This window comes from Syngnathus scovelli, chromosome 17 (assembly GCF_024217435.2).
Source record: "Syngnathus scovelli strain Florida chromosome 17, RoL_Ssco_1.2, whole genome shotgun sequence".
Taxonomy (NCBI): Eukaryota; Metazoa; Chordata; class Actinopteri; order Syngnathiformes; family Syngnathidae; genus Syngnathus; species Syngnathus scovelli.
The window spans coordinates 2,764,710-2,790,152 of record NC_090863.1 but is presented as its reverse complement, the minus strand read 5'-3'; the positions used below and the strand labels follow the sequence as shown (position 1 = coordinate 2,790,152).

The window sequence follows — 25,443 nt, the reverse complement described above, 5'->3', positions numbered from 1 at the left end:
CCTGAGAGCAAGCTATATGTATACAAGCTATTAAAAAGTCAATTCTCCATAAAATGTCCTCTTTAAATGGAACTGATCTGCCATAGCATTTGGGGCGCATAAACATTACAATATTATTTCTTCCAAATTCACATCGAATTAAATGACAACTGCTCAGAGTGTATTGCTTTTTTATTTTTATGATAGAAACAATATGAATTTCAAATAACAGCTGCAACAGTTTATATGCCCGAAAATGACAATATCACACTCTTTTTTTTGATGACACTGTAATAATGCTATTTATTTCACATTGCATATGAGTCGCACTCGTCATTTAAATGGCTTCATTAGCTTCAGACTTTGTCTTACCACTTTAGCCCAACCCGATGAAAATACAAAAATACACAGTTAAGGCAAACAAATCAAATTTAAACATCTCACTGTGTTGTGTTCTCTTTGATTATTAAACAGACGTTTGGAATTTCCTTCAGATAATTCATCTACTGACTTGCTCATTATTCAGTGGAATTCATATTTTATGGCCATAAAACTGGGGGGTGGGAAAAATAAACATGAAGCGTGCTCTCATCCCGTGAGGTAAAAATCCCTTTTGAAAGCTTGAACAAATGATCCCATCTGCTGCCTCTGTGTCTGTTTATTCCATCAAGCATTGTTTATACTATCTGTTAATGCTCTTCTCAATCCTATTCCGGGCCAGACCAGCAGAACATCTGCTCACCTGCTTCAATGCTCGGTTTAAAAAAAAAAAAAAAAAAAAGATCTAAAAGTAATGCCTCATGGTCAGTGTATTCTAATTGAAAAGAAAAAAAAATTGGCGACTCACTTCTCCATTCTCGCCTATCATCTCAGTTCTAAGCTTCATCAAGATAAACCCGGTTCATTCTATAGCACATGCAGTCAGAATGAGAACTTCAGATAAGACTCAGAAGAGGAAGCAAATGGAAAAGATAAGGAGTGCAATGGTGAGGCAAAGCTCAGGGTGATGTGGGAAAGGCAAAAAGGGGATCAAAGATGGTGGCAATGTGGAGAACATTTGCACATGACTGAGGACTTTGCCTTCAACTTTCAACTCCACCACTGAATCCGCACCGCTCTCTTATAAATCATATAAGATACACGCATAGAAGACTTTCACCAATTCTTCAAGTGGAAACTGCAGTAATACTCGTTGTTCTTTGCAGAGGATAAAGAAAAGATGACTCTGTGCATTGTGAAATGATTTGTTTATCATCAAATATCCGTTGCTTAAACACTATTGATGCTATTGATTCACCTGCCGTCTAAGTTTGTTAGCATCGAAATAAATGGCATTTTCCAACTGATGTCAGAAATGATCCAATTTCACCTAATCACAATAGTTCCAAAATTAATGACTACAAATAATGTATGTATGTTTATTCATTATTAGTGACAGGCAGAACTTGGAAAGGTTTGAACCCTGTTGCTGTTCATACAGAAGAAGAATGTTTTCAAAATCATTTTTTTGTTTTAATTTAATCGTGTGAAATATGGATCCTGGTCCCATAAAGCAATATTTTAGAAAGTCAACTTTATGTCACCCATGAAAATGAGCCTGCACCATCTGAAGCCCAAAACACAGGTGATGTAAGATGATGAAAATGAGACGAGGTGGCTCAAACTTATGGAAAGCAGTGCGGGGTGGGGTGAATCTGAATACACGGCCGGGGAGGCGGGCGGTGTGATGTAATGTGCGCTAAAACTTGGGTGGGCGTGACGAGCACCGCTTTTCTTTTTGTCATGTACTTGGAGCTCATGTGGAATGTGGTCTTGCTGCTCCACTCTCTGTATTCCTGCGGGGTGCTTTAATAGGCCAGGAAATTGCTTGGGAGACTTATATGGCTTTGTTTATGTGGGAAAATAAACTTACCTTCCAAACAAACCTCTTATTCTTTCATTTTAATCGTCTGCAAACTCTTTACACACTCCAGAGACCCAACAGGTTTTTTCCAAAAGTCACATTTCCATCCATATCTCCCCTTTGGTTGGTGCTGGTTGTCGACACTTGTCCGACTCCTCAGCAAGTTGAGCCGTGAATGCTTAAGCTAAGCAGAATAGCTTTGATTGAATTCCAAATAGTCCAAGTAAAAGCAAAGACGGTGGGTGTCCTATTAGATGAAACAAGCAAAAATGCTGAGGCCCTGAACGACCACTTTGTCACACAGGCAAAATTTGCTTGATGCGGCCTCAACCTTGACATTTATTGTTATTGTTACTTGTTTGTCTGTTGTGGGCCATGTCTTGTCACCGTGGGATAGGGGGGAACGAAATTTCGGTTTCTTTGTGTGTCTTTGGCATGTGGAGAAATTGACAATAAAGCTGACTTTGACTTTGATTTTCAGACGTTGAAAAGGCCTAATGTATATTTAACAGAAGCAGCTTGTGCTAAGCTGGAGATGGGCCAGTGCTGCTTTTCTACAAAGAACCATCCCCTAAAAAGCCTGCCCGAGCGACCTGAATTTCTTTCTTCTAGATCAGGGGTGTCAAACTCATTTCTGTCGCGGGCCGCATTGTCATCATAGTTTGCTCCGGAGGGTCATTATGACCGACAACGCCATATATGGTATACAGTACACAATAAACTGATGAATGACAACTTTTGGAATAAGAGACGAGTAGAAACTGTTCCAATATTTCAAAAAGATAAGCGGTAATAAAAATTGCTAGCAAATTTTGTGGAATGAGGACAGTATTCCATTTTAATATTGACACGTGACAGTGATGCACAATTTGTCTTCACGAGCCACATCAAATGATGCGGTGAGCCGTATCTGGCCCCTGGTCCTTGAGTTTGACACCTATGTTCTACAAGTCTTTTCTAAGCAATTATCGGTCAATGACACAATGATGGGGATGGGGGGTCGGTGTAACGCTGCCCGCTGTGTCTCATTTCCTGGGCGTTAATTTACAGCCCTGAGGCGACATTTGCCGGCTGCAGCTGCTTCCCTTCCCTTCCAGCGTTTTATTGGCGCCGATAGTATCGTCTGGTGCAGCTGGCCTCATCGTGAACGACCCACACACGTTTTCTTATTAACAAGGCGTGGATCAAATGGACAACTAACCTTGAGTTCTGGAAATCCATATTAGTTTGTACATTGATTGTCTTTTGCCTTGAAGAGCAGCATCATTACATGTGTAGGTTAGTCCTAAAACTCTCAAAGAGATGAGGATTTTTTTTTCCCCAAGACTATACTCCGAGCCAGGCATCTTGAAGTGAAAGCGCTGCTTGTCTTTTTGGTGTTTTTTACACAGCGATGGATGCACCTCTGAACCTGACAGCCAGCGAAGTGAATCACCGCAGCGCTCTCATCTCCTGGCAGCCGCCCAGCTCTGAAATCGACAACTACATGCTCACCTACAAGTCAGCTGACGGCAACCGTAAAGTAAGCATTGATCACACTGCGGCTACGTTGCACAAATAGTTGACGTCTTAATCCGACCAATTCACATGGTAACATTATAATGATGATGATTAGATTATCATGTCATACACTGAAAGAAAAAAAAAACATTGAATAAAAGTACAAATGAAATAATCCTTCGCAAGCAATATTCAACTGGTGTAAGATGAAAGTTTTGCCTTCAAGAAAATGTATTAAGGAGAAGCAAACCCATGATTTTTGGTTGTCCTAATCTAAATGAATTAAATTGGATTAATTGCTTATTATAAAAAAATCGGTCCTGAATGTTTTTCCTTTCTTTAAAGCAATTGTTTATTTTTTACTCTCAAACGTTTAAAATTGTTATAATACTGGATATAAAAATGCCTCAAAGAAAAGTACATGTTTTTTTTAGGACAATAACATTATATTTGGATTATTTTGGATTTATAAATGTTTAAATAAAACTGTAATTTTTTTTAAGTTTAATGTTGGAGCATTTGCTGTCATCCAAGAGATATTTCAAGACATTTTGCTAGCTATTGGCTCTTCAAAAAAAAACATATACATTATGAATAAATGAAACAGCATTTGCCGGTATAAAAGGTTAGCTATCATCCCGAGGGAGTCTTTGCCTGGGCTCAAAAATACTCTGAGTTATTACACGGCTCCTCGGGGACAGTTTCAATGCGGTGAGCACGCCGCTGCATACCGGAAAGAAGACATAGTAAGCATTTTCCCCACAATCTGAAACAATCCTCTCCTGCTTTCCCAAAAATCAAGCTTCTCATGACTCAGCCAAGGCAACAAAACTGAAACCGGAGTAATGTCTCTAATTTAGTGAGTCGCGCCTCCTGTTGGCATGTCTGAGATTTTTTTGAAATGTTGACCACATTTCATCAATAGTTAATGCCACTTCACACCTGCAGGAAAGCTAATAGTGAGGCGAGAAAATTTTGCCCATCGCGCAACAGCAGCAACATCGTCGTTCCCTTCTACTCTGTTCAACTCCATTTCAATTTCCACAGATTTGAAATGTGTTTTGGCGACAAATTCTCTGATAGCGTAGCTTCTTCGCCTTTTAAATGATTCGAATTAAACACAGTATCTTATCTGATTAACATATACAAAGAGCTTTTATGCGCTGTCCCACAAAGATATTGCGTCAGCGATGGTTCGTAAGGTCACGCCGCACACATTTGATGGAGTGCGGAGTAAAACACAGCACGGTGCGTGTGAAGCTGTAGATCATCCTGGTTTTTGCCTGCAGTAAACGTCTTGTCTTGACCCTAAAAAGCAGCCAGTGGTGGGTGCCCTTGGAGATAGATGGAAGGGAGAGACGCCATTCACCAGCTGCTCCCCTGCATAATTCACACGGACACATTGTGTGATATTTATTATGTTTCAAAATCTGTTAAATGTTTGATTTGTGATTCTTCATATTTAATATGGACCCGAGCACAATTGGATCTTTGAGCTTATTCTTCCGAGACCTATTTCTACCACTTAGTTAGTTGATGATTTTATGCATTCAGTGGACATTTGAGAGCTGAGACAAAGGCTCGATTGACTATGCATTTATTTGTGATGATAATATATATTTGTTATTTTGTAATGATTGGAATTGGTCAGAGTTGTTAACAACACCCTAAGGCTGTTAAGCTACAAGAGCGTGCTTTTGTTCCTTGCCGTTCGCTTGGCACAAATTTTACAGTTGTGCTATTGACAAGAAATAACTGGAAGGCACTTTTCCATTTTTTAGCACTGAGTCATGGAGATTGTAAGATTTGCAGTGTAAAAAATTGTGCACGTGGTTTTATACACTAGGAATTGATTCTCGACGCAGAGGACACGTGGATTCGCCTGGAGGGTCTACCCGAGACCACCGAGTTCACCGTCAAGCTGCAGGCAGCGAGGGGTCTCGACACCAGTGCTGTGGTCTCCACCACCTTTACGACAGGTGCACTCGAGATTCCAAATCATGGATATCTTCTGTGACATTCCATTTGACCCAGTTTGAGTACAAAGCATCTTAAGTGCCGCTTTAGGTGGTCTTTTTTCTTCAAAGCTTATTTCCAGGTGCCATGCAACGAATCCTCTCCAGTATGTCATTGCGCCTCTTCCTCTGCTCCTCGGCAGGGAGTCGGCTGTTTGCCACGCCTCAGAATTGCGCCCAGCACCTGCTGAACGGCGAGACGCTGAGCGGCGTCTACACCATTTACATCAACAGGGACCCCAGCCAGGGCGTGCAGGTGTACTGTGACATGAGCACGGACGAAGGAGGCTGGATTGTATGATGACTTCCACAACACATTTGCTGTCACTGAACATGACATATTCTCTGCTGATGGATGTTTTCAATTTTTATTAGGTGTTTCAACGACGTCAGAACGGCCTGACTGATTTTTCCAGGAAGTGGAGTGACTATCGTGTTGGCTTTGGAAACCTTGAGGATGAATTCTGGTTAGGTAAGACACTTTGAATGGTGGATACAATAACTCGTCAACTTTCCTAGAACCACCATCATGACCAATATGTGAATACAGTAGTATATTAGGCCCAAGTGAGAAGATTTTTATTTCAGCAAAAATTTATCTCATTCGAAAAGTGTAAACATGTTGCCAATATGTTACACAAAGGCAGAACCCGGTTCACTTTATTTGAAATCCCCCCCCCCCACATCCTGAAAAGACAAATGAACAAAACGTCCTCACTGTTTTGATGCCCCCAGCCCCCCGACTCATTATGAAACAATAATCGTCTTCACGACTAAATGTGCAAATGAGTTAGCTTTCTCGGAATGCTACATTTTGTTGTTTGCCGCAGATGATTAAAGGAGATTATTACATGAATATTTCATTAAGAACTTCAGAGGAAGAAAACATGTTGGTTTTTAGCTACTTGATTAGAGAAAGGAAATGCAACCACATGTAGCGTTACGGTGTGTTATCACTCCATTACAATTCTCACTTGTCACTTTCAATGGCCAGTTAAACGGGATTAGTGACAAGTACACAGTCGTGTCAGTTTCACATCAACCCCTCAATTTTGAGCAATCTGAAATTCTTTTATTCAGCACTCCAGGCTTTTTTTTAAAAAGAAGGTCTTAACATTCGAACTGAAAAGGAAATGAATGTGCAATATAACTGTAGGCTGGTATAAATCAATCATTTATTTGCAGGTTAGCCAGCAAAGTGGAGCTATTACCCGGCCGCCAAGGCGGTGGGTGCTGTGCTGTGCTGATGTTATGTAAAACATGATGCACGGGAAGCAAATCCAAGTGAAGCTGTCTTCTTATTAGCCAATGGAAGAGAACATTTCTTGCCCATCTGCCAACATTTTGGCTGTTGTGTATTTGGACGTTAAGTGCGTATATAGCCTAAAAGCCTGCCTGTTCCTTTTGGTGCACTGAAGACCATTTGGAGCTTGCTTTGCTGTCCAATCTAAAACATACTTTCCCTGTTTTCAGCCTCCTAGCCCTTTTTTTCTCTTAAAAGCACCCTGATGTCACCTCAGGATGTAGAGCGGCTCTTTGCGCCATTGTAAGCAACCCTCCCAGCCCACGCCATTAATCTGGTTCAGCCTCCAGGAAAGTAGCACTCTGTCGTATGCTACTTCCATTACTGAGATAATGAAATGAAATGTAAATAATGAAATTAGTCCGTTCATTGGATTATGTGTGGACACACTACACGTGTATTCAAAAGGACCACCTCGCTTTGCCTTATGCAAACGTCTGCTCGCTTAATGCTAACAAAAGTAGCGTCACTGTTGTGCTGTTTACTGCTTACTTCACAATAACCTAAGTTTGGCCTGTCATTTTCAGACGAGACACAACTGCAATGTACCTTCTTATTCTTTGCAAAGATTGCTGTGAAGGGTCACTTGAACTACACGAATCACCTCCTTCATATGCAAAACAGTGAGATATTGAATAATATAGTCACCAAAGGAAACACTTAACTGGCTCAAAGAAAAGAATGTGCAACTTAAGCTTCATTGTTATGTATTGTATTTTGCAAATGGCCACCAATAAAGCTAACCCGGGCACCATCCCTCTTCCTTTGTGTCATGGCCACCATATAATAACGGAAACCACACTTATTATAATTACATCGTGTCTCCATTTTTTCCCTTTACATTCTACAGCCGCTTGTGCGCAATGATGATCATAAAAAACGACAAGGTAATTTTACTGCTAATGTTCTAAGAAGAGAACTCATCCGCGTCGGAAATGCATTTTTAAACGATGACGCGCTTTTGGAATACTGCAGAGAGTCATGCCGAGAAACTATTCATGGAAGAAATGTTTATAGTCTAATAATGTGGTGATTTTATGCCATGCAAATTAAAAACGACTGAACGTTCTATTCGGCTTTGTTACCACAACTGCTTCTTTTTTTTTCTCCACCACGCCATCTCTCTGTCACCTAAAGTCCCTTGAACTTGTTCCGTAGATTAGATTTGCTTCCCACTGACGTTTTACAGCGGAATTGTACGTCCTTATCACCCGAGGCTTCTGGTGTAAGATTATATCTGAGAAAAGAGGCTGCTTGGCGATGCGGGCGGGTGGGGGGGAGCACTTTCTGGAATTGAATAGCAGAGGCATTTTGATCTCTCAGGTCAACACGGTGCCTTATCGCCACAGCAAATCTGGAGATAGCAAACTCAACAATGTCTAGGATTTGTTTCCTTGCCAGTGTAAATCACTCAGAAACACATACAACGGGTTTTCAACAGAGAGCTGTGACATGGCAGTTTTTCCAAACGTCGAGCAATGTCAAGGTGGCTCTCACATTCAAGGGTAAATGTGTATGAATTCCCTTTTTTGATGGTCTCCCTAGGATTTTTTAACCCCCTCCTCGCAGTCAACGTGAGTTCAACGTACTTGAAATTTACAACGTTACGTTTTTGTGCCGCAGGTTTGGACAACATCCAGCGGGTGTCAGCTCAGGGCCGCTACGAGCTGAGGATCGACATGAAGGATGGGCAGGAGTCGGTCTTTGCCAATTATGATAAATTCTCCCTCGGAGATGCCAGGAACCTCTACAAGCTCAGGATAGGAGAGTACAATGGCACCGCTGGTAAGTGCTTGCTGGGATATTTACAGGACACGGGGGAGTGTAGCTTTTCCTTCCTTCCATCCTTCCTTCTCCCTAAAATCAACACGGCATTCTTATGATTGTAATCCTGCCAGCCTAGCGCCTTGTTTACTATCAGGTTGTTGTTGCCTGTCGCCATGGCAACTAACATGTCTCTGGCTCTCTGGATCTTAGGTGACTCCTTGACCTACCACCAGGGACGGCCCTTCTCCACGAAAGACAGAGACAACGACATCGCTGTCACTAACTGTGCCTTGTCCTACAAAGGAGCCTGGTGGTATAAGAACTGCCATCGAGCCAACCTCAACGGAAAGTACGGCGAGTCCAGACACAGTCAGGTCAGTCCGGCGGAGGAGCGCCATGTTGTCCGCTCCGACAAAATCATTCGGGAAAGGCTTTGAATTGAAACCATGAGCCTCGTTATCAACCTTGAAGAAGCCGATTGGGTTTTCCGTGATACAATGTCATGTAAGACCATTCATTTCATTGCGTAGAAAATCCCTAAAATACACGACCATTAGGGTTAATGACCTCACGTTATCCCATCCTTTCCTTTTGATGAAAGCGAGAGAAAATGTGGACATGTCACTTGGAAGGTTAATGGTCATTTTCATCAAGCTTGCCGCCCAAATGAGGTGGAATGATTCCATCATTCTGGACTAGACATCTCAACCCAAGTGCCCTTGAGCAAGTTACCCACCCTCACAACGCACATGTTTTGTAAAGTGCAAATGCACTCCTAATGTCTCCCTCGGGGGCTAATTAGGTAAGTGAATGGCCACAGCGGCTACGCTGATTGGCCTACTGTTGGAGCTCTAATGAAAGGTCACGCTTCCCAAGGATCGTAAGTGCCCCAGCAGTTGTCCGCCCATTATGACACGTGATATTTATCGATCCAAACTGTCTGCCGAGGGTCCCCCTGGGGCAGCGCATTCTTGGAAATTATTGAATTCATCCAGGTGGATTATGTGGAGGGGAAAAAGGCCACAGTTTATCACAGCGGCTGAACGGCTCTTCCTGACAAGCTACTGATGTCTCGGAGGCCGCAGCATGCCAAGTGGCAAAGTCGCGTTACAGCCTGCTTGTTGGCTTTCCTGCCATTTTTTTAGAAGCACACGAAAGAAAATTTCATTGTATACTAACATCTGTCACGGCTCACCTGCGTCATGTTTGAAGGATGGGGCGCTGCGATGTCATTGTAGGTCGACAAGTGGCAGTACAAAGCAAGATGGCCGCCTCCTGAGATGTCGCTGTTTCATTGTTATTCCACAAATGGAATATAGTGCAAGAATCTTCTTTCGAAAGTCACTTTTGCTTGCTCTTGCAGGGAATCAACTGGTACCACTGGAAGGGCCACGAGTTCTCCATTCCCTTTGTGGAGATGAAGATGAGGCCGTTCAACTTCCGCAGCATCAGCAGCAAGAGGAGGCGCTCGGCTCCAGTATAGATGCCCATCCAAGCGCCGTATGGGGCGGGGGCTGCCCCAAACGCCAGGCAGAGACGGACGGACGCACGGACGGCTTGAGTTTGGACAAAGGGAACATTTCATTGACCAAAATCTGTGTACCGTTCGTTCTCTTCATTTTGGATTGGCAATCCATGTATTTGCAATTGAATATGGAAAGAATGAATGATACGTGGATTTTTGTGTGTGAAATGAAAGCGACAAATGGTTGTCAATCTGATAATAGCATCAGAGACAAATATGGTCTGACCTTGGTTCGTCTCCGCCTGGCATCCACGTAGAGCTGTCCTTCCTCCCAGGAGATAAAGACACTATGTAATTTATTCAAGTCTTTGAATGACAAATTTTCTGTAAAAAAACAAAAGCCAACAAAAGCAGTAACAATAACACTTTTAACAACAATATGATATAACAACAAGAAAGGCCGTTACTGTAAGATATATAAATATATTTTTATAACTGATATTGTGGCAGAGATCCATCCGTATTTGATTTGATGCCTTTTCGATATTAAACAGGACAACAAAAGCCTCTTTTACACAGATTTCCAGGTTGAACAACTTGGCATCAAAATGTGCCAGCATTATTCCACCCACCTTTCCAAACCAGGACGTGATCAACTTGTAAGAAAAGAATAATCTTTTCTTTCTTTTTTTTTTTTATTGGATCCTCTCCAGTCTTTGAGTTGTTCTGCCTTGCTGGATTGTATATAAAATGTTGGCTCTTGAAACAAACGATCTCTGTGTAAAAGAGGCAAAAGAAGGCCGGAACATTTAAGTTGGACATTCCGACTGGCAAAGCGGTGCAGTTTCATTCTCACCTACTTTATTCATGTTTGACTCATCCGCTACAATAGAAAGTATTTGTGTTCATGATCAGTATGTTGATCTTTTGTTGTGTGTTTATTGAATTGACTTCATTTTTTCTCTAGTTGTGGCTTTTTAGTTTAGTTTCAAGCAAAGTACGTGAGTGTTGTATCGTGTTGTAGTGATGGTTTGAATACCAAAGAAGTAAGAGATGAGAGAAGAATGAAGCGAGTTTGACAAAAAGACAGGTTTGGGCAGTCAGAAAGTGGACAAATTCTTTACATCAAATATTGAAAAGGGGCATTTTAATCTGAATTTGAAAAGCTTTTGTATTAACATGTGCGGTTTGTGTGCATCAAAAGGACCGAGTGGTAGTAGCTAATTTCACATCTGATGGGTTGTAACGAGTTTTGTCCAGAAAAACAGTCCCTTTTGCATAATATGTTCCCTTTAAATCCGCAACACAAACGCATCTTTTTTTTTTTGGACTGAAAAATCCTCCAATTTTGATACCACCATCATTGCCAGCACGGATAGACCCTATTTGTTTTATTTAGCGGTGTTGATGTGAGGATACCTCGCCTCTTTTCGAAGCAAACTAATGGCAAAAAAACCCCACTACATTTCCGCTCTTACGGTCAACAACCACCGCAACAGAAGTCACACTTGTTTTTATTAGGGCACGTTTGCCGAGTGGTTTGTCGTAATAGTCGCTGGTGATATTTCTCTTACTGTATGTGTGCCACGAGAGTAGCTCACCTTGTGTGTTCTTATTGCATTAACCACTTAGATGGAGTTTGACTCTGGGCGTCTTTTGGAACAAAGGGAACCTTGAATGTTTGGGGGGGAAATAGGAGGGATGTATGTCATGTCAGACTTTAGTAGAAAAAGTGAAGACTATCTTTGATCCAACTTTTTATTTTACTCATTGAAGCTAATAGTAACATTTCTAATTTGAAATGAGAGCACACATTAATATGACTTAGTTCACCGACCGTTTGTTTATAATTAGCACCATTTAACTTTATTTTGCATTAGACTGATGTTGAAAGTGTAATCTGTCCAAAACAGCAGTTTGATTTCAACAGATATTAAAGTGACAATTCAACAAATCAATATTAGACATTTTTTTGGGGGGGATGTTTCTAGCAGCTAAAACAAGGCAGTCAGGCAGTTCATACAATGAAACACAAAACACTTCTCTCTCGCTCTCTCTCTAAGTGACAAGAGAACCACAGCAGTTTCATTTCCTTTCAGTTCACCGCAAAAGTGGTTCGAAAAAAACAATTCTCATCTCCATAGCAGCGTTCACATTTTGCTTCTGCAGATGAACTTTTGTACTAAGTGTGACACTGTACCTGACACTGGATTTAAAATGTCGCCATGTAAATATAAAAGTTTGGCAAAATGTACTGTTGCCTGTTAAAAAAAAAAAAACGCTGATGATGCGATTCATACTGAAAACTTGGGATTTGTTGTTGGATACCCTTGAATATTTCTGTCAGAATTTATTTCTAGTTTGACATAAACATGTACTATATAGTTCCTTTTTTAATACATTTTCTACATATTAATAAAATATTCAAATAGTCAATTTCATGTTTGGTTTTTACTGATAAAATAAGCAAGTAAATTATTTTTCTACAATTTTAGCAGATTTTGTTTGACCTCAAAATAACCAAAACCGATCTGTTTGTGAATGGAGCACTTAAAAACATCTCCGGGTGGTATAAAAAAAAAAAATCTACACACCCATTGTCAAATGCCCGGTTTTTGTGATCTAAATAAAACAGAAATTAAATTAGATATTACTTTCAAGTATACAGTAGCCATCACTTAAGAAAAATAAAAAGGAAAAAAAAAAAAAGGATTTTTTTTTAATATTTTGTAGCGGAAAAATAAACAAATGAGATAATATTGTTGTGCAAAAGTTCACATTCACATTTAAAAAAAAAATAAATCCAGATGCATGGGTTCATGTGCCGTTTGCTTTTCTTGTTTGTTTGTTTTCAGCTTCCTGCTCGAGAAATTTCTTGCATATGACAACGACTGGGTCTTTCATTATTATCAAATAACCTCCAAAGTGTGTATTCAGCACTTTGAGACATTCACTCTCTAATCATTGCGTATTCAAATGTTTCACTAATTATGCATGCAAGTGTCAGGTCAGCAGAAACAAGCTGGTGACTAATCGGCTCGCGTGCGTTTGAAAATGAACGCTCAGCCAGAGTGGTGAAGCCAAAGTAAGTTCTCGGCCTCTGTACGGAACCCATTTTGCAGCAAGCATCTTTTCACAGCGCTCTTTGAATATTTAACAGATGCATGCGGAGAACGAGGCTTGCGCGTCAACTGTCTGTGCTTCCTGGCGTGCAGGCTGGGCCCAAGCTCATCCCAAGCAACATACTGAATCTGAATCGCCTGCCCGCCAGTGAGTGTCTTTGAGAAGATGGCAAGGGAACAGGGCCTGCCAGGCTTGTGATGAACAAGTAAGTGGAAGCCATTTTGAATTTTTCCCAGACAGCCTCAGTGCTTGGAACACACTGACTTCATTGCACATTGATGTTTATTAGATGATGTTGATGGAGTGTCCAAAAATGGGAGGTAACGAGGAGCCAGCGCCACACATCAACTGAGGTAAGAACTTCTAGTAGCTCCAAATGAAATGTTCTCTCATCTCTTGCCACTTCTTGAAATTGGGGTGCATATGGTGTTTATTGAACGTCGCACCTTAAGACATTGACACTGTGCTACTTGAGTCTTTATCGAAGCTAATGTCACATTCCGAACGCCTTTTTCTGCCATCTGGCAGCAAAATTGAAGCTCAGCAATATTTGCTCTGATTAAATGACTTCTTCAGTATGTTTCTTTGAAGAAGAAAAATAGTAGTCTACCAATGACAGTGCAGCTAGTATTTGTATTCATTTGATTAGTTAGCATCTCATGCTGTGCAATTTTGAGGAGTTTTCGCAAGCACCTTTGATGACTCTGCTCAATTCCTCTTTGCAATTTTCCAAAAGCTGTAATATGTTGTAATCGAATTAGACCATAAGTGAAGTTTTGGGGCTCAGCATGATGAATGTGTGGCGGAAAACAAACGCACACATGTTGATGGCCGCATCATGCTGCGGGGATGCTTTCCTTTTTTAATGGGCTTTGGAGCTCCGTTATTAGTAAGAGTGCAGCCGAGGCCTGGAGGAGCTGTTTCCATCACAAGCATGCTACTTCCAAACAATAAGAGGAAACAACAACACAATGTTACCAAGCTACAATGGGAGTCTATTTCGGTCCCTCGAGGTGCTTTACAAGTTTCAGTAATGCAGCCCATAGGACTGATTATTGGACTTCAGTATGATTAGTTGTACCTTAACTTCTAGCTCGGTAAAGGTAAAAACATGTTACAAACTAGATCCTTTGCACTTCATGCGACTACCATCTCCTTTAATAACACACACAGATAGCCATGTGCATGATCATGGTCTTGCAGCTCGCTTGTGGTTTATCTTCTGTCGCTGTTTCCACATGTAGGAAACACCAAGCAAATGGTGTGTCTTATAGATAATGACAAAACCACTCTTACTTCCTGTTTTAACTCATCGCTCTCATGTTAGTCATTTTATTAGAAGTGCAGAGTGAAAGAACTGACATGTCAAACTTGGAACTTTGGAGTCCAAAGTTTGGACACATTTTCACAAATAGGCAGATAAGAAAATATTTACTTGGTTGTTTAATTTCACACTTGATGGGTGGGCATGTCCTCCAGAGTCCTGACTATTTGTATACAAGTCATTAGAAAAGTCAATTTTCCATAATATATCCTCTTTAATAAAACTGGCAACCAATGTGCTGCTAATAATTCTGTGCATTCATGCTTCTAATAGTTGCTGATAGTGAGGTGCACAGTGGAACCACAGTTACTTGCTTGTTTAAAACTTTGCCTCATTTAGAGGGTGGAAGCAGAATAACTTATGAAAAACATATTTGTGTGCGGAAAATATTTTGCTCATGTAGTTTGATAAATATTTATTTTGCACTTCTCCTGATGATGGCTCAGTTATGGGACTCTTTTTTTATATTTTTTTAATATTGATGGTTTCTATAATTGTAATATTGTAGTGACACGATTGAGTCAGTCCAGCCACCGAATGGACGAGCCCCACCGATAAAAGCACACGTTTACCACCCGAGTGTCACCGTGTGCGTTTGTTCATGTCTCGGGGGCTACGTGGCTTCATGAAAATGGATGAGACGAGCCTCATCATGTCGCAGCTATCTCTGCAAAATAACACACACGCAAAAACACGCAACGCATACGCCGAGGAGCAATATCCCAGCTGGCGTCTCACTGATGAATGATCCGGCGCCATGATGGAAATTTTTATTTACAGTGGTTTATATGAAAATCACCTTACTGTATATTCATTTCACAGCTTGTGATTGCATATAGAGCCGCAGGGGATTCTTCTTTTCATCGTACGGTATACAGCATGAATTTTCCTGCCAGAATGCTTGGCTCATGCACGCTGATACATGAGGGGCTCATAACTGCGATTCCTATATTTTGACACAATAGCAACATGCAGTTAGCAAGATGGCTATGCTAACATCTTCGGATAGAGTGCCTCGTTGTTCGTCACCCACAGCATTTGAGAGCAGAGAGAAGGGCTTGATTTTCGAAGCTTCATTTTATATACATACTTGGCAATTATTTTCTTAATCATTCAAACATGGCAGGGTTGTTGAAACTTTCTTGACTTGTTTCATTCACTTTGCACTCACTTTTTTTCTTCTTAGAGTTTCGACTGTAATTGTGGTCAGCCTTTCCTACACTTTTGCGTCATTACGTTGAGCTCGCAATGTAATTTATGTTCTTGTGCAGTAAAAAACAAAAAAACCCGTCTTGCAAGATGTCACGGGTTGTTTAGCGCGTTACAGGCGGACGCACTCACGTTTGCGTCCTCTTTTTAGCAAAGCTCTGCCCTGGTTACCAACAGGCTCTCTCTCTCTCTCTCTCTCTCTCACTCTCTCTCTCTCTCTCTCTCTCTCTCTCTCTCTCTCTCTCTCTCTCTCTCTCTCTCTCTCTCTCTCTCTCTCTCTCTCTCTCTCTCTCTCTCTCTCTCTCTCTCTCTCTCTCTCTCTCTCTCTCTCTCTCTCTCTCTCTCTCTCTCTCGCTCTCTCTTCTTTTCAAACCTTTGAATGAAAAAGCCTCTTTTGCTCGACTGAGCCAGAAAGAGAATTAACCACAATGCCACAGGCAGGCCACTGTAAGTGTGTGCCTTGTGTGTAGACCCAAATACTCACTGTGCATCTTTCACCTGGTAGAGCACTCACACACTTTCGCAGCTTCCATTTCCCATGTTTGTTCCCCTTTTAGATGCGGGCTGGAGATGTGTTTGTCCACATTGACGACGCCTCATTGTGCTGAAGGGAGCAACTAGAAGCAGCCTTTTTTTTGTTCTCTAAACTTGTCCTCTGTTAGGTTTACATACTATCTTGGCTTGTCCCTGACTCACTGCGAGCGACGGCACTCGGTGAGAGTACAGTAAAAGCCGCAGCAAGAATCCATGCAGGAAACACACACACACAAGCAAGCACAGACAGAGGGCCCATTCTTACAAAAAGTGGGCAGGGTGCAGTGACGTTGTGACGAGAACACACACACTCACACACACTGAGTCAGGAGGAGGAGGATATTGTTGGAGGTTGACGACGCTCGAAGAGCAAACAGGAACAGAAAGTGAAGCCTTGTCATGATGTGTGTGTGTGCGTGTGTGTGTGTGTGTGTGTGGGAGGGTGGCAAAAAGAAGCAAGCTGATGGCAAACACAGACACGACTTGTTTGATTAGCTGACGGGAGGAGGTCAGACCCGAGTTACGGTAATGTCACTTTCAATGACTTGTTCTTCAAGTGTGTGTGCTGAAAGTTGGAGTGACTGGATTGATAGTGATAGATTGGATTTGGAGTGTTGGGTCACTTCTTTTTGCCCTTGCGTGGCAATTAAGAAAAGGATTTTAGTCATGAATGAGGATAAGCACCATAGATTTGTTCATGTTAGCCATGGATGAGACACAGCGCCATAGTAGAAGATAGATGGATGGATGGACGGACGGACGGACGGACGGATTTACTCAACTGTGACATTCGTCATTTTAGAAGTAGAGCTTTTTCCCCAGTAAAAAAAAAAAATGTTGCAATAATCTCCGTGAAGGTTACAGCAGCGGGAATTTAACAACTGATAAGCCGCACTGATCCCTCGCTCACATAATATGCATGCAACAAAACTAATGATCATTTTCTCGAAGCATTGTAGAAGTGCGCATTTGGAAATGTGAACACTTGCAGGGTTTAATAGAAGTGAACTGGATGTAAATTATTGCTCTCCGTTTCAAAAAGGTGCCATGATGACGCCTGCTCTAAATTGCGCAGCGTTTGAGGAAATGTGCCCTTTTACATCTTGATACACACTTTGGAGCTTTTGTCTTCTGCTCAAATCCCCAAACAAATGAAAAGTAGTATCAGTTGTTGAGCGGGCCCTTTGCTGGAGGCCGCTCATTAAAAATTGCTGTCATGCCTTCTGTCACCACTTCTGTCACCACTTCTGCTCTTTGAGGTCGCGCGTGCTCCTTAAAAAGCAGGCCCCAATGCAATCATAACCGTTTTTTTTCTCAGCCCCTTCCTGCTTTTGTGGGGCGCCAGCAATTGGCTTTTCCTGGATTAAAGAATCCTCCTCCACTAGAGCACAATGTCATGAGAAAGTCAAGTGGACTCTTGGAATGTCATAATAGCCATTGGCATATTTTATCCTGTGTTCTTTTTCATTTAGTCTTCATCTGCTAAATGATGCTAAAGTAGTCGTGACCAATAATGTTTTTACTACTTCAAATGTTATTTGTTCAAAAGCAAAACGGAAAGAAAAAAAATCCAATGAGAAACAGGCAGTCAAACATTTTTGTGCTTGTGTGGACGTGCGACTAAAATACTCAAGTGTTGCAAAATGTCTACGTCCTTATTTGGGCAACTATGTTACAAAATGATGCAATTTTTGTCACGATCACACCTTCCAAATGCTGAAATGAACAGAAGTTTTTGTTCCACAGAGCAAGAGAACACCTTTCAGGATTCACGTCAACTGTAATGAGGAGAGAAGTGACGTGGGCAAACACTTCCACAGTTTTGCCTTTTGGATGCCTTTGGGCTTGAATTGAACCATCTGATCCGTCCGTCCGTTTACTTGAAGGAAGGGGAACTTCAAAATGAAACTTTGAAATTGACTGAAGTTACGATGTGAATTCATCCTTCACAAAGCATTACGTCAACTTACGAACTTTGCATGCTGGCGCTATGGATGGGACAACAGACAGCATCCGCAACTTCTTCAACCATGTCTGGAGCTTGGTGATGGAGAAACATCACCAAGGTGTCTACAACACGGTGTGCCTCGTGGTTCTCCTCACTTTGCCCCTGGTTGTCCTGCTCACCACTCTGGCGGTGTGTTGCCATTGCTGCTGCTGTCGCCACGCAGACGACGGCCGCTGCCGCCGCCGCTGCTTCCGCCGTTATGGAGGAGGCGGAGCCGGCAAGCCGGAATCAAAGAAGAAGAAAAATTTGGCCAATAACGATGACTTGTGGATTTCCGTCAAAACGGGCCAGATGATGCCAGATCTGGTCGCTCTGCCAATGGAGTAGAAATTCCTTTTTACTGTTCGGAAACCTTTTAATGAAGGCAGACAAGAAAAGACTCATGAAATGTAAAAGCAGTGTTGTGTCACGTCTTGTCCCCAGCCGTTCCACTATGTGTGGGTTGTCTTGGTTTCTGTGTGCTGTGTGCTCGCCCCTCCCCTCCCCTCCCCTCCCCTCCCCTCCCCTCCCCTCCCCTCCCCTCCCCTCCCCTCCCCTCCCCTCCCCTCCCCTCCTGTGTGCCCATGATCAGTTTGATTATTCCCACCTGCCTCTTGTTACCTGTCGTGTATATAAGTCCTGTCTGCCCCTCACCCCTCGTCGGATCATTGTTGTACGTTGTTGTGGTCATGTCATGATGTCTTTTTGGTTCCTGTTACTGTCATTGGTAATGTCACCCTGTGTTTTTGTTTCACGTCTTTTTCCGTCAGTCTTGTTGTTAGCTTTTATTAGTGAGTTATGTCACTTTACCGAGTCTGTATTTTGAGTTCCGCCAATAAACCCTGGTCCGAGCTGCACTTGGTCGCCCTGTTCCATTTCCATTCCCTCCGTGACATGTTGGGATTTTCTACTAACCATGTAGTGTGTTTACGATGTTTGCGGTACAGATATTCAGAAACCCGACAGACTACCTGCTCAACATTCATAAATTTGCCTGTTGGCTATTTTTTTTTTTTTTTTTTTTGGGGGGGGGTTATTTGCTTTTGGTGCCATGGAACAATGTTGAGGTGAGTTGTGGAACTTCACTTTGCTCCCATCTATGGCATCTGCAGGCAATTGTAAAGGGAGTGTGATTTTACTCAAAGATTTATGTTATTTAGAGAAATGGTTGAATTTCCGTGTGTGTGCGCGTGTTCTTCAAGCTCATATGTGAAATCGTATGTTGTGTCTGTATACAGGAGGGCCCTGCAGTTTTCAAGGCCAGTTTTCAAACCCTGCTATTATGTCACAGCTATCTATGACGGCTCACTTTTAAAGTAGAAAAAGAAACACACAGCCTTGCTCATGATTTCTAGCTCAAAATATTTTAGTTAAGGCATTGTATTGTAGTTGCAATAACACATGACTTATATTTAGAAGATGATTTTGTTAAAGACACTCAGGTCCTCTCTTATTTCTCTTTTATTAAGTTGACCAACTCAATGTATCATGTGCACACAAAGAAAGTTGCGCAAGATGACATTGCAAAGAAATAGTGTGTTTTTGCCTTTGAGTTTCCTTTTCTATTGGAAATGAACAGAGAATTAGCATTAAAGTGCATTTTTCTTTGTTGTAAGTTTCGTTTCATGTGTTAGGTTACGGATTTTAGTTATTGATCTGACTCCAAATTGCGATCAACACTTAACACATAAATTGCTATGTCCTAATCCACACACTGGCGCACCTAACAATTTTGCGAGTTCGTTCTGTCAAAGAGAAGACCAGTAGATCAATCAGACCAAATTTACCAATTATTTATTCCTGACAAAGCGCACTAATACAGGCCTGGGTCCCGGGTCCCTCACACTGAAACTCGTGCGTTTTTGTGACCACCAAAAGACGACACATTCTTCCGGGTTGCCCAGTTTTAAAGAAACACAATATGAATATTAAAGCATGCAAAATATTGTGAGATGATTGGTGGATGGCCATCTCCTCCCCGTGTCGGTGCTATCGCGGAGGTCAGGTGGTTGGAATTTCCCGCGAAGTCCAAGACACATAGACGTGCTGTTGTTCTCATTCCCGACCTTGAGGTGTTCTCTCGTACCGGTACTCCCTGTCTGGGCCTATACACAACACTTCCAAGAAAACAAGTTCATGCAGTTTGCCTGCACATTCTTCGCCCCCCACCAATCCACACGTGCACTCTAATACTAGATATTAATATGATTATAAGTTTAACACAACCTTAAAAAATATGTTTGCAAACTCCCAAAAGCACATTTCCCTTTACATGGTAAACTTCAACAAATTTGCTCCTTGCTGTGCTCTGGATCTGCTTGGTCTGCTCTTTCCGTCCTCATGCGTTCCACCATAGTGTTGGCTGGTGAGTGAACGATTCGTTCAAAACACGAATCCTTTCAGTGAACGAGAGGAAGTGATTCGTTCTTTTTTTTTTTTTGCTTTCATGTATAACTTCAACCAGTAAGTGTCAGTAATGCCCATGGAAGCTAGTGCTACCCCCCCGCTAAACAAAACGAAGAAAATCAGCCAATCAGCAGCGCCAGCGAGCGTTACATGGAGGAGGGACTTTACGAGTCAGTGATGTAACTTCCCGCTCGCAAACGAATCGTCAATTGAGATTCGTTCAATCTCATTCGTTCACCAACGAATCACTCACTGAGTGAAATGAGTCCACGGGAGCACTGCAATTCATTTTAGGATGAACTATCGGTACAAATATTTTCATTTGATTGAAGGCAATGGCGTTAACCACTCGACCAGAGCCTGCTTGGAAACAAAAGGAGATTTGGTCATATTGATAGGGTATCCTCCATCCAAACATGTTGGGTGTTCAAAGTTTCAACAGATAGTCCGAAGCAACCCTTTCCACAGTAGTCACCATGACAGGCGACCACCTGGTGGCGTCAGTGTGCCGAGTGCCGTTGGACGATCAGGAGAAGAAGATTTGAATCGACGGATGTGACGTCAGGGCTTTAGGTCAATTGAAGACAGGTGTGCTCGCTCAAGGGGAGTTATCATATGCAGGTGCCACCGAGCGCGTGGCGGGGGCGGCGGACGGTTTCTCAGGTAAGCGAGCATGCTAGCAAATGTTTGTCGTCTCCTGCCGTTTTTCACAACAATCGTTTGTTGCACGATTGGCACGCTTTGTTGCCTTTTCTCACAAGACTTATTTTTTATTTTTTTTATTTTGTTTGTCGCAGGATTGTCGTACTCTCGTGACTCGGCAACGTCACGTCCACCGCGACGGTGGGCCTGGAGGTAAATTGTAGGCCGCAGGCCGTTTATCCCGTGAGCAAATGTTTGCAGTTTCTTACGATGCCATTTATTATTTCTTGCAGGATTTTCGCTGTCTAGGGAGTGCTTGAGGTTTCGGCACGGCACGCCACAATCCACTTTGCGTCGCGTCGTTGCGCGTTTTGGTGGTATTTTAAGTGTCTTTCGCGTTTGTTTTTTTTTTAATGCTGGCCAGCATTTTTTCATTCGTCTGTCTGTAGAAGGTTCATAAATGACGCCGCCGATAAGCGCGTGTTTGTCTGACTATAGGAAGTTAGTTTGACTCTAGTCAACTAAACCATTTTTTATTATTTTGTATTATCCGTGTGCCATTTCCGTGTCATGCAAACTGGTGAATGCAACGTATATGTTATGTCATGTCCAAATCGGACCAAATCCATTCAAAGATGGCGCCCGCGCGCCCGCTCGTTCCGTTACACAACAAACATTTGCGCGGGTTATTTTCTCCCGTTTTGGACGCCGCCAACCTGGATCATCTGACCAATGTGAGGTGAGTTGTAGATGATGAAATTAAAATATGAATTATAATCTTTAATAATTCTTGTAATTTACCACAATGTCATGATTATATATTTTTTCAAATGTAAAACTCTACTTAGAATGTATAAAATTAAAATATTAACTATAATTTGATAAATGATCGTAACTTACTACAATATAATATTTTTCTTCAAATGTAAAACTCCTAGTATGTATAATTGTTGGTAAAAAAAATCATGCCATTGGCACTCTACTCAATGTCTTTTTGTTGCAATAATTTGCTTGTCCTTTGTAGCACTAAAGGCTGCCCAGCCAGCATCCTTCTATACAACGAAAGCAGGAGGCTCTTGAAGGAGCCCTTTCAGTGATGTTGAAGACACTGAGGAAGAGTAGTCCTAAATCAGGTGAAAACCTGTTTTTGTCAAGTTTCAGCTTCCCAACACACAATGGTTGTCGAGTTTTAGCTTCCCAGCACACAATTAATGTCTGTCTGTGTTTTTGTAGGCTGCAAGAGGAGCCGAATGGGATAAGTATAATTCCACATGAAAAGGCGCAATGACCTATCCAAAGGCGCAATGGCCTATCCAAAGGTGCAATGGCCTGTCCAAAGGCGCAATGGCCTGTCCAAAGGCGCAATGGCCTGTCCAAAGGCCCAATGGCCTGTCCAAAGGCGCAATGGCCTGTTCAAAGGAGCAATGGCCTATCCAAAGGAGCAATGGCCTATCCAAAGGAGCAATGCCATATCCAAAAGACCAATGCTCTATTAAGTCAAGAATCAAGCAGCACGCTGCAAAAGTCAACATGTGCGGATCATGTGCCCAGGAGGGGGCAGTGTTTGGGGGTCTGACGGTTGGTCTTGCTTAAGAGGTTGTGGCTTATCTGGATCCAGCGGTGTCTTGTGCTTGGTTGCCATTGACGGCTCACTTGGGGGAGGACGTGGTGACTTGGATGGAGACAAAACTGAACTTTGACGCGGAGCCCAATGTCCAAGTCGTGCTTGCTGCGTTCTTTGTTCTCCCCCATTGGTGTAGGGCGGCGTTGGAGCGAGCCGATCCCGCATGTCCAATTTTGCAATTTGACTTGTACCATTTTCTCTTTTTCTAACCTGCCACTGTTGCACTTCATCTAACCCTAACCTACCACCAATGTGGTACTTGCGTTCTTTGTTCTCCCCTAGGTGTAGGACAGCATTGGCGCGAGACGGTAACATTTTGTCTTTTTCTAACCTACCACTGTCGTGCTTGATCTAAGCTGTGTGTCCTTTGTTCTCTAGGTGTAGGGGGCGGTGTTTGGGCAAGCCGGTCCTCGAGGAAGACGTAATGATGCTCATTGCATGTTCTACCATTTGCAGGCCGGACGCAAAAGGGGGGGGGGGGGGGGGGGGCGCACGGCCCGATCCGACCGGGCGACGGTCACCAATAGTAGCTAGCCGCTGTGATCAAGTAAGCAAGTGACCGACAACTTGGGGTTCTCTTTGAGTTTCTAACATTTGTTTCTGTTTCTGCAGATGGCGACCGGGATGTGACACGATCTGATCAGAGGGGAACGGACCGCTGTGGCATCGCTCTGAAGTCGCAGAGGTCTGAGGGAGACCCGCTTCCCTGGAGGCGTCGACCTGCGCAGCTTCAACGTGTGAAATGGGTTTTTTTTTTTTTTTAAATTACACCAGCGGTGTCCCAATGTCTGCTTGAGGGCTGCATACTGAAACAAATTCAGAATTCTTTGACGCAAATTCATTAAATCAATCACGAAATGTTGCCATTGATATTTAGTGCTACAAAGCAGTGTCGTGTTCAGTCGTGTGGTGTGTTGATCAAGTTGCCCCGAGGCTGCCATTTGGACACCAATGGTGACGTGTGTAGGGCTGCACGTGTATTGGAAAACTGCCATATGGTGGTCTAGGTTATTGACATGCACTTTAAGACAGCGAAGATTTTTTTTTATGTCTCAAATGAAACATGTTTTCTTGCCTAACTATTTGTAATGAGTTAAGACGATAAGTCATTGATGTAAGTTAAAGTTAACTAATCTAACTGATCTCATTGCGATCAAATAGTTAACCTCATCCAAGAATTTTGCACAACTTGCCTCAATGCAGTGGTCTGGCCCAATACTGCCATATCATTGCTTTTCCAAAATGTTGTGCAGCCCTCATTGAGTGCCAAACGCGCAGCGACGGCAAGCGCAAGCGACGGCAAGCGCAAGCGACGGCAGGCGCAAGCGAAGGCACGCGCAAGCGACGGCAGGCGCAGCGAGACTTTTGTGCTTGTCTTGCAAGGTTGAAGAGACGATGTATGAAACAAAGAGCCGGTGGACGGAGGCCACCAGACCCGCGATTGGTGAGCGGGGTGCAAAGGAAGGAATCACCCAAAGAAAGCAGTTGCCAAGTGTTGAAGAGGAGCCTGATGCATGATGCGCGAGCGGCCCACACGAGACTGATGGGTGAAGATGCAGCCAGCGTTTCGGGGGAGTATGACTCTGTTTTTTCTTTTGTGCTTTCCCTACCCCTGTCTGTTTGAATAGGGTAACTAGTAGCACGCACGGGCATTTGGGTTGCTGTGACCCTCTAGATACGAATCGGCAAAGTAGACACCCCCTGCCTCCCCCCCCTCTCTTTCTCGCTCTCTTTCTCCAATGCGCCCGGCAGTACCTGCATGGCCTGGTGCACTCAGGGTGGAACGTGGTTATACCTTGCCCTTTGTGGAATACCAGGGTATAATGTCTGCCAGACTGGGTCCCAGTGTCGTCGACGGTGTCGAGGACAAGGAGATTCTCCGTGACGCTCTCCGTGACGTCACGTTTTCCTCTTTTTTTTCCCTCTCGGGGCCAAGCCAGCTCTACTCAGGGGGAACTGGCCGGTTGCGCTTAAGTGCGCACCAAAGCCTCTTCTCATCTCCTCTCGCTCCCTCCCTCCCTCCCTCCCTCCCTCCCCCTCTCTCTCTCGCTATCTTTCTCCAACGCGCCCGCCAGTACCTGCATGGCCTGGTGCACTCAGGGTGGAACGTGGCTATACCTTGCCCTTTGTGGAATACCAGGGTATAATGTCTGCCAGACTGGGTCCCAGTGTCGTCGACAGTGTCGAGGACAAGGAGATTCTCCGTGGCGCTCTCCGTGACGTCACGTTTTCCTCTTTTTTTCTTCTCGGGGCCAAGCCAGCTCTACTCGGGGAACTGGCCGGTTGCGCTTAAGTGCGCACCAAAGCCTCTTCTTATCTCCTCTCGCGCTCTCCCTCCCTCCCTCCCTCCCTCCCTCCACTTTTTCACTGGGTGTGCACACTGGCTGTCTGCATGATGCCTCTTTCTTTCTCAGCGCAGCGTCATTTTGCAATATTGTTGTTTTACTGTTGTTTTTTTAATCATGAAATGAACTGTTTGTACTGTAATTGTGTGTGTGTGTGTGTACCACTGAACTGCAATTAAACTGAACTGAATTCAAGTGGTCCATTTTAAACATTGGCAGTCTATCGTGCGCAGTCTATCGTGCATACAAACTGGAATCATTTGAGACATTCTCAATGACAAAACAATTGCAAAGTTAGGCTGAAACAAAATTGACTT

General features: G+C 43.0%; 1 protein-coding gene and 2 long non-coding RNA genes across 5 annotated transcripts in view; 2 read left to right on the top strand and 1 right to left on the bottom strand.

Annotated features, from left to right (window-relative positions):
• Nucleotides 1–12,368, top strand: part of tnr (tenascin R (restrictin, janusin)) — a 36,010-nt gene extending 23,642 nt beyond the window's left edge. For all 3 annotated transcript variants that reach the window (XM_049746920.1, XM_049746921.1, XM_049746919.1), the window contains 7 exons: nt 3,274–3,404; nt 5,229–5,361; nt 5,541–5,692; nt 5,773–5,869; nt 8,324–8,485; nt 8,678–8,841; nt 9,831–12,368. In XM_049746920.1, coding sequence (XP_049602877.1) covers nt 3,274–3,404; nt 5,229–5,361; nt 5,541–5,692; nt 5,773–5,869; nt 8,324–8,485; nt 8,678–8,841; nt 9,831–9,950 — 959 coding nt within the window. In that variant the 3' untranslated portion in view covers nt 9,951–12,368. The remainder of the gene's footprint in view (nt 1–3,273; nt 3,405–5,228; nt 5,362–5,540; nt 5,693–5,772; nt 5,870–8,323; nt 8,486–8,677; nt 8,842–9,830) is intronic.
• LOC125984774 (uncharacterized) lies at nt 550–9,834 on the bottom strand. The gene is made up of 2 exons (XR_007487072.2): nt 9,663–9,834; nt 550–4,762 (listed from the first exon to the last, which is right to left on the bottom strand). It is a non-coding gene; the product is annotated as an uncharacterized lncRNA (long non-coding RNA).
• Nucleotides 12,369–18,453: 6,085 nt separating the features above from the next.
• On the top strand, nt 18,454–23,263 carry LOC137839603 (uncharacterized). The gene is made up of 3 exons (XR_011085605.1): nt 18,454–21,370; nt 21,451–22,290; nt 22,391–23,263. It is a non-coding gene; the product is annotated as an uncharacterized lncRNA (long non-coding RNA).
• The last annotated feature ends 2,180 nt before the right edge of the window (nt 23,264–25,443 follow it).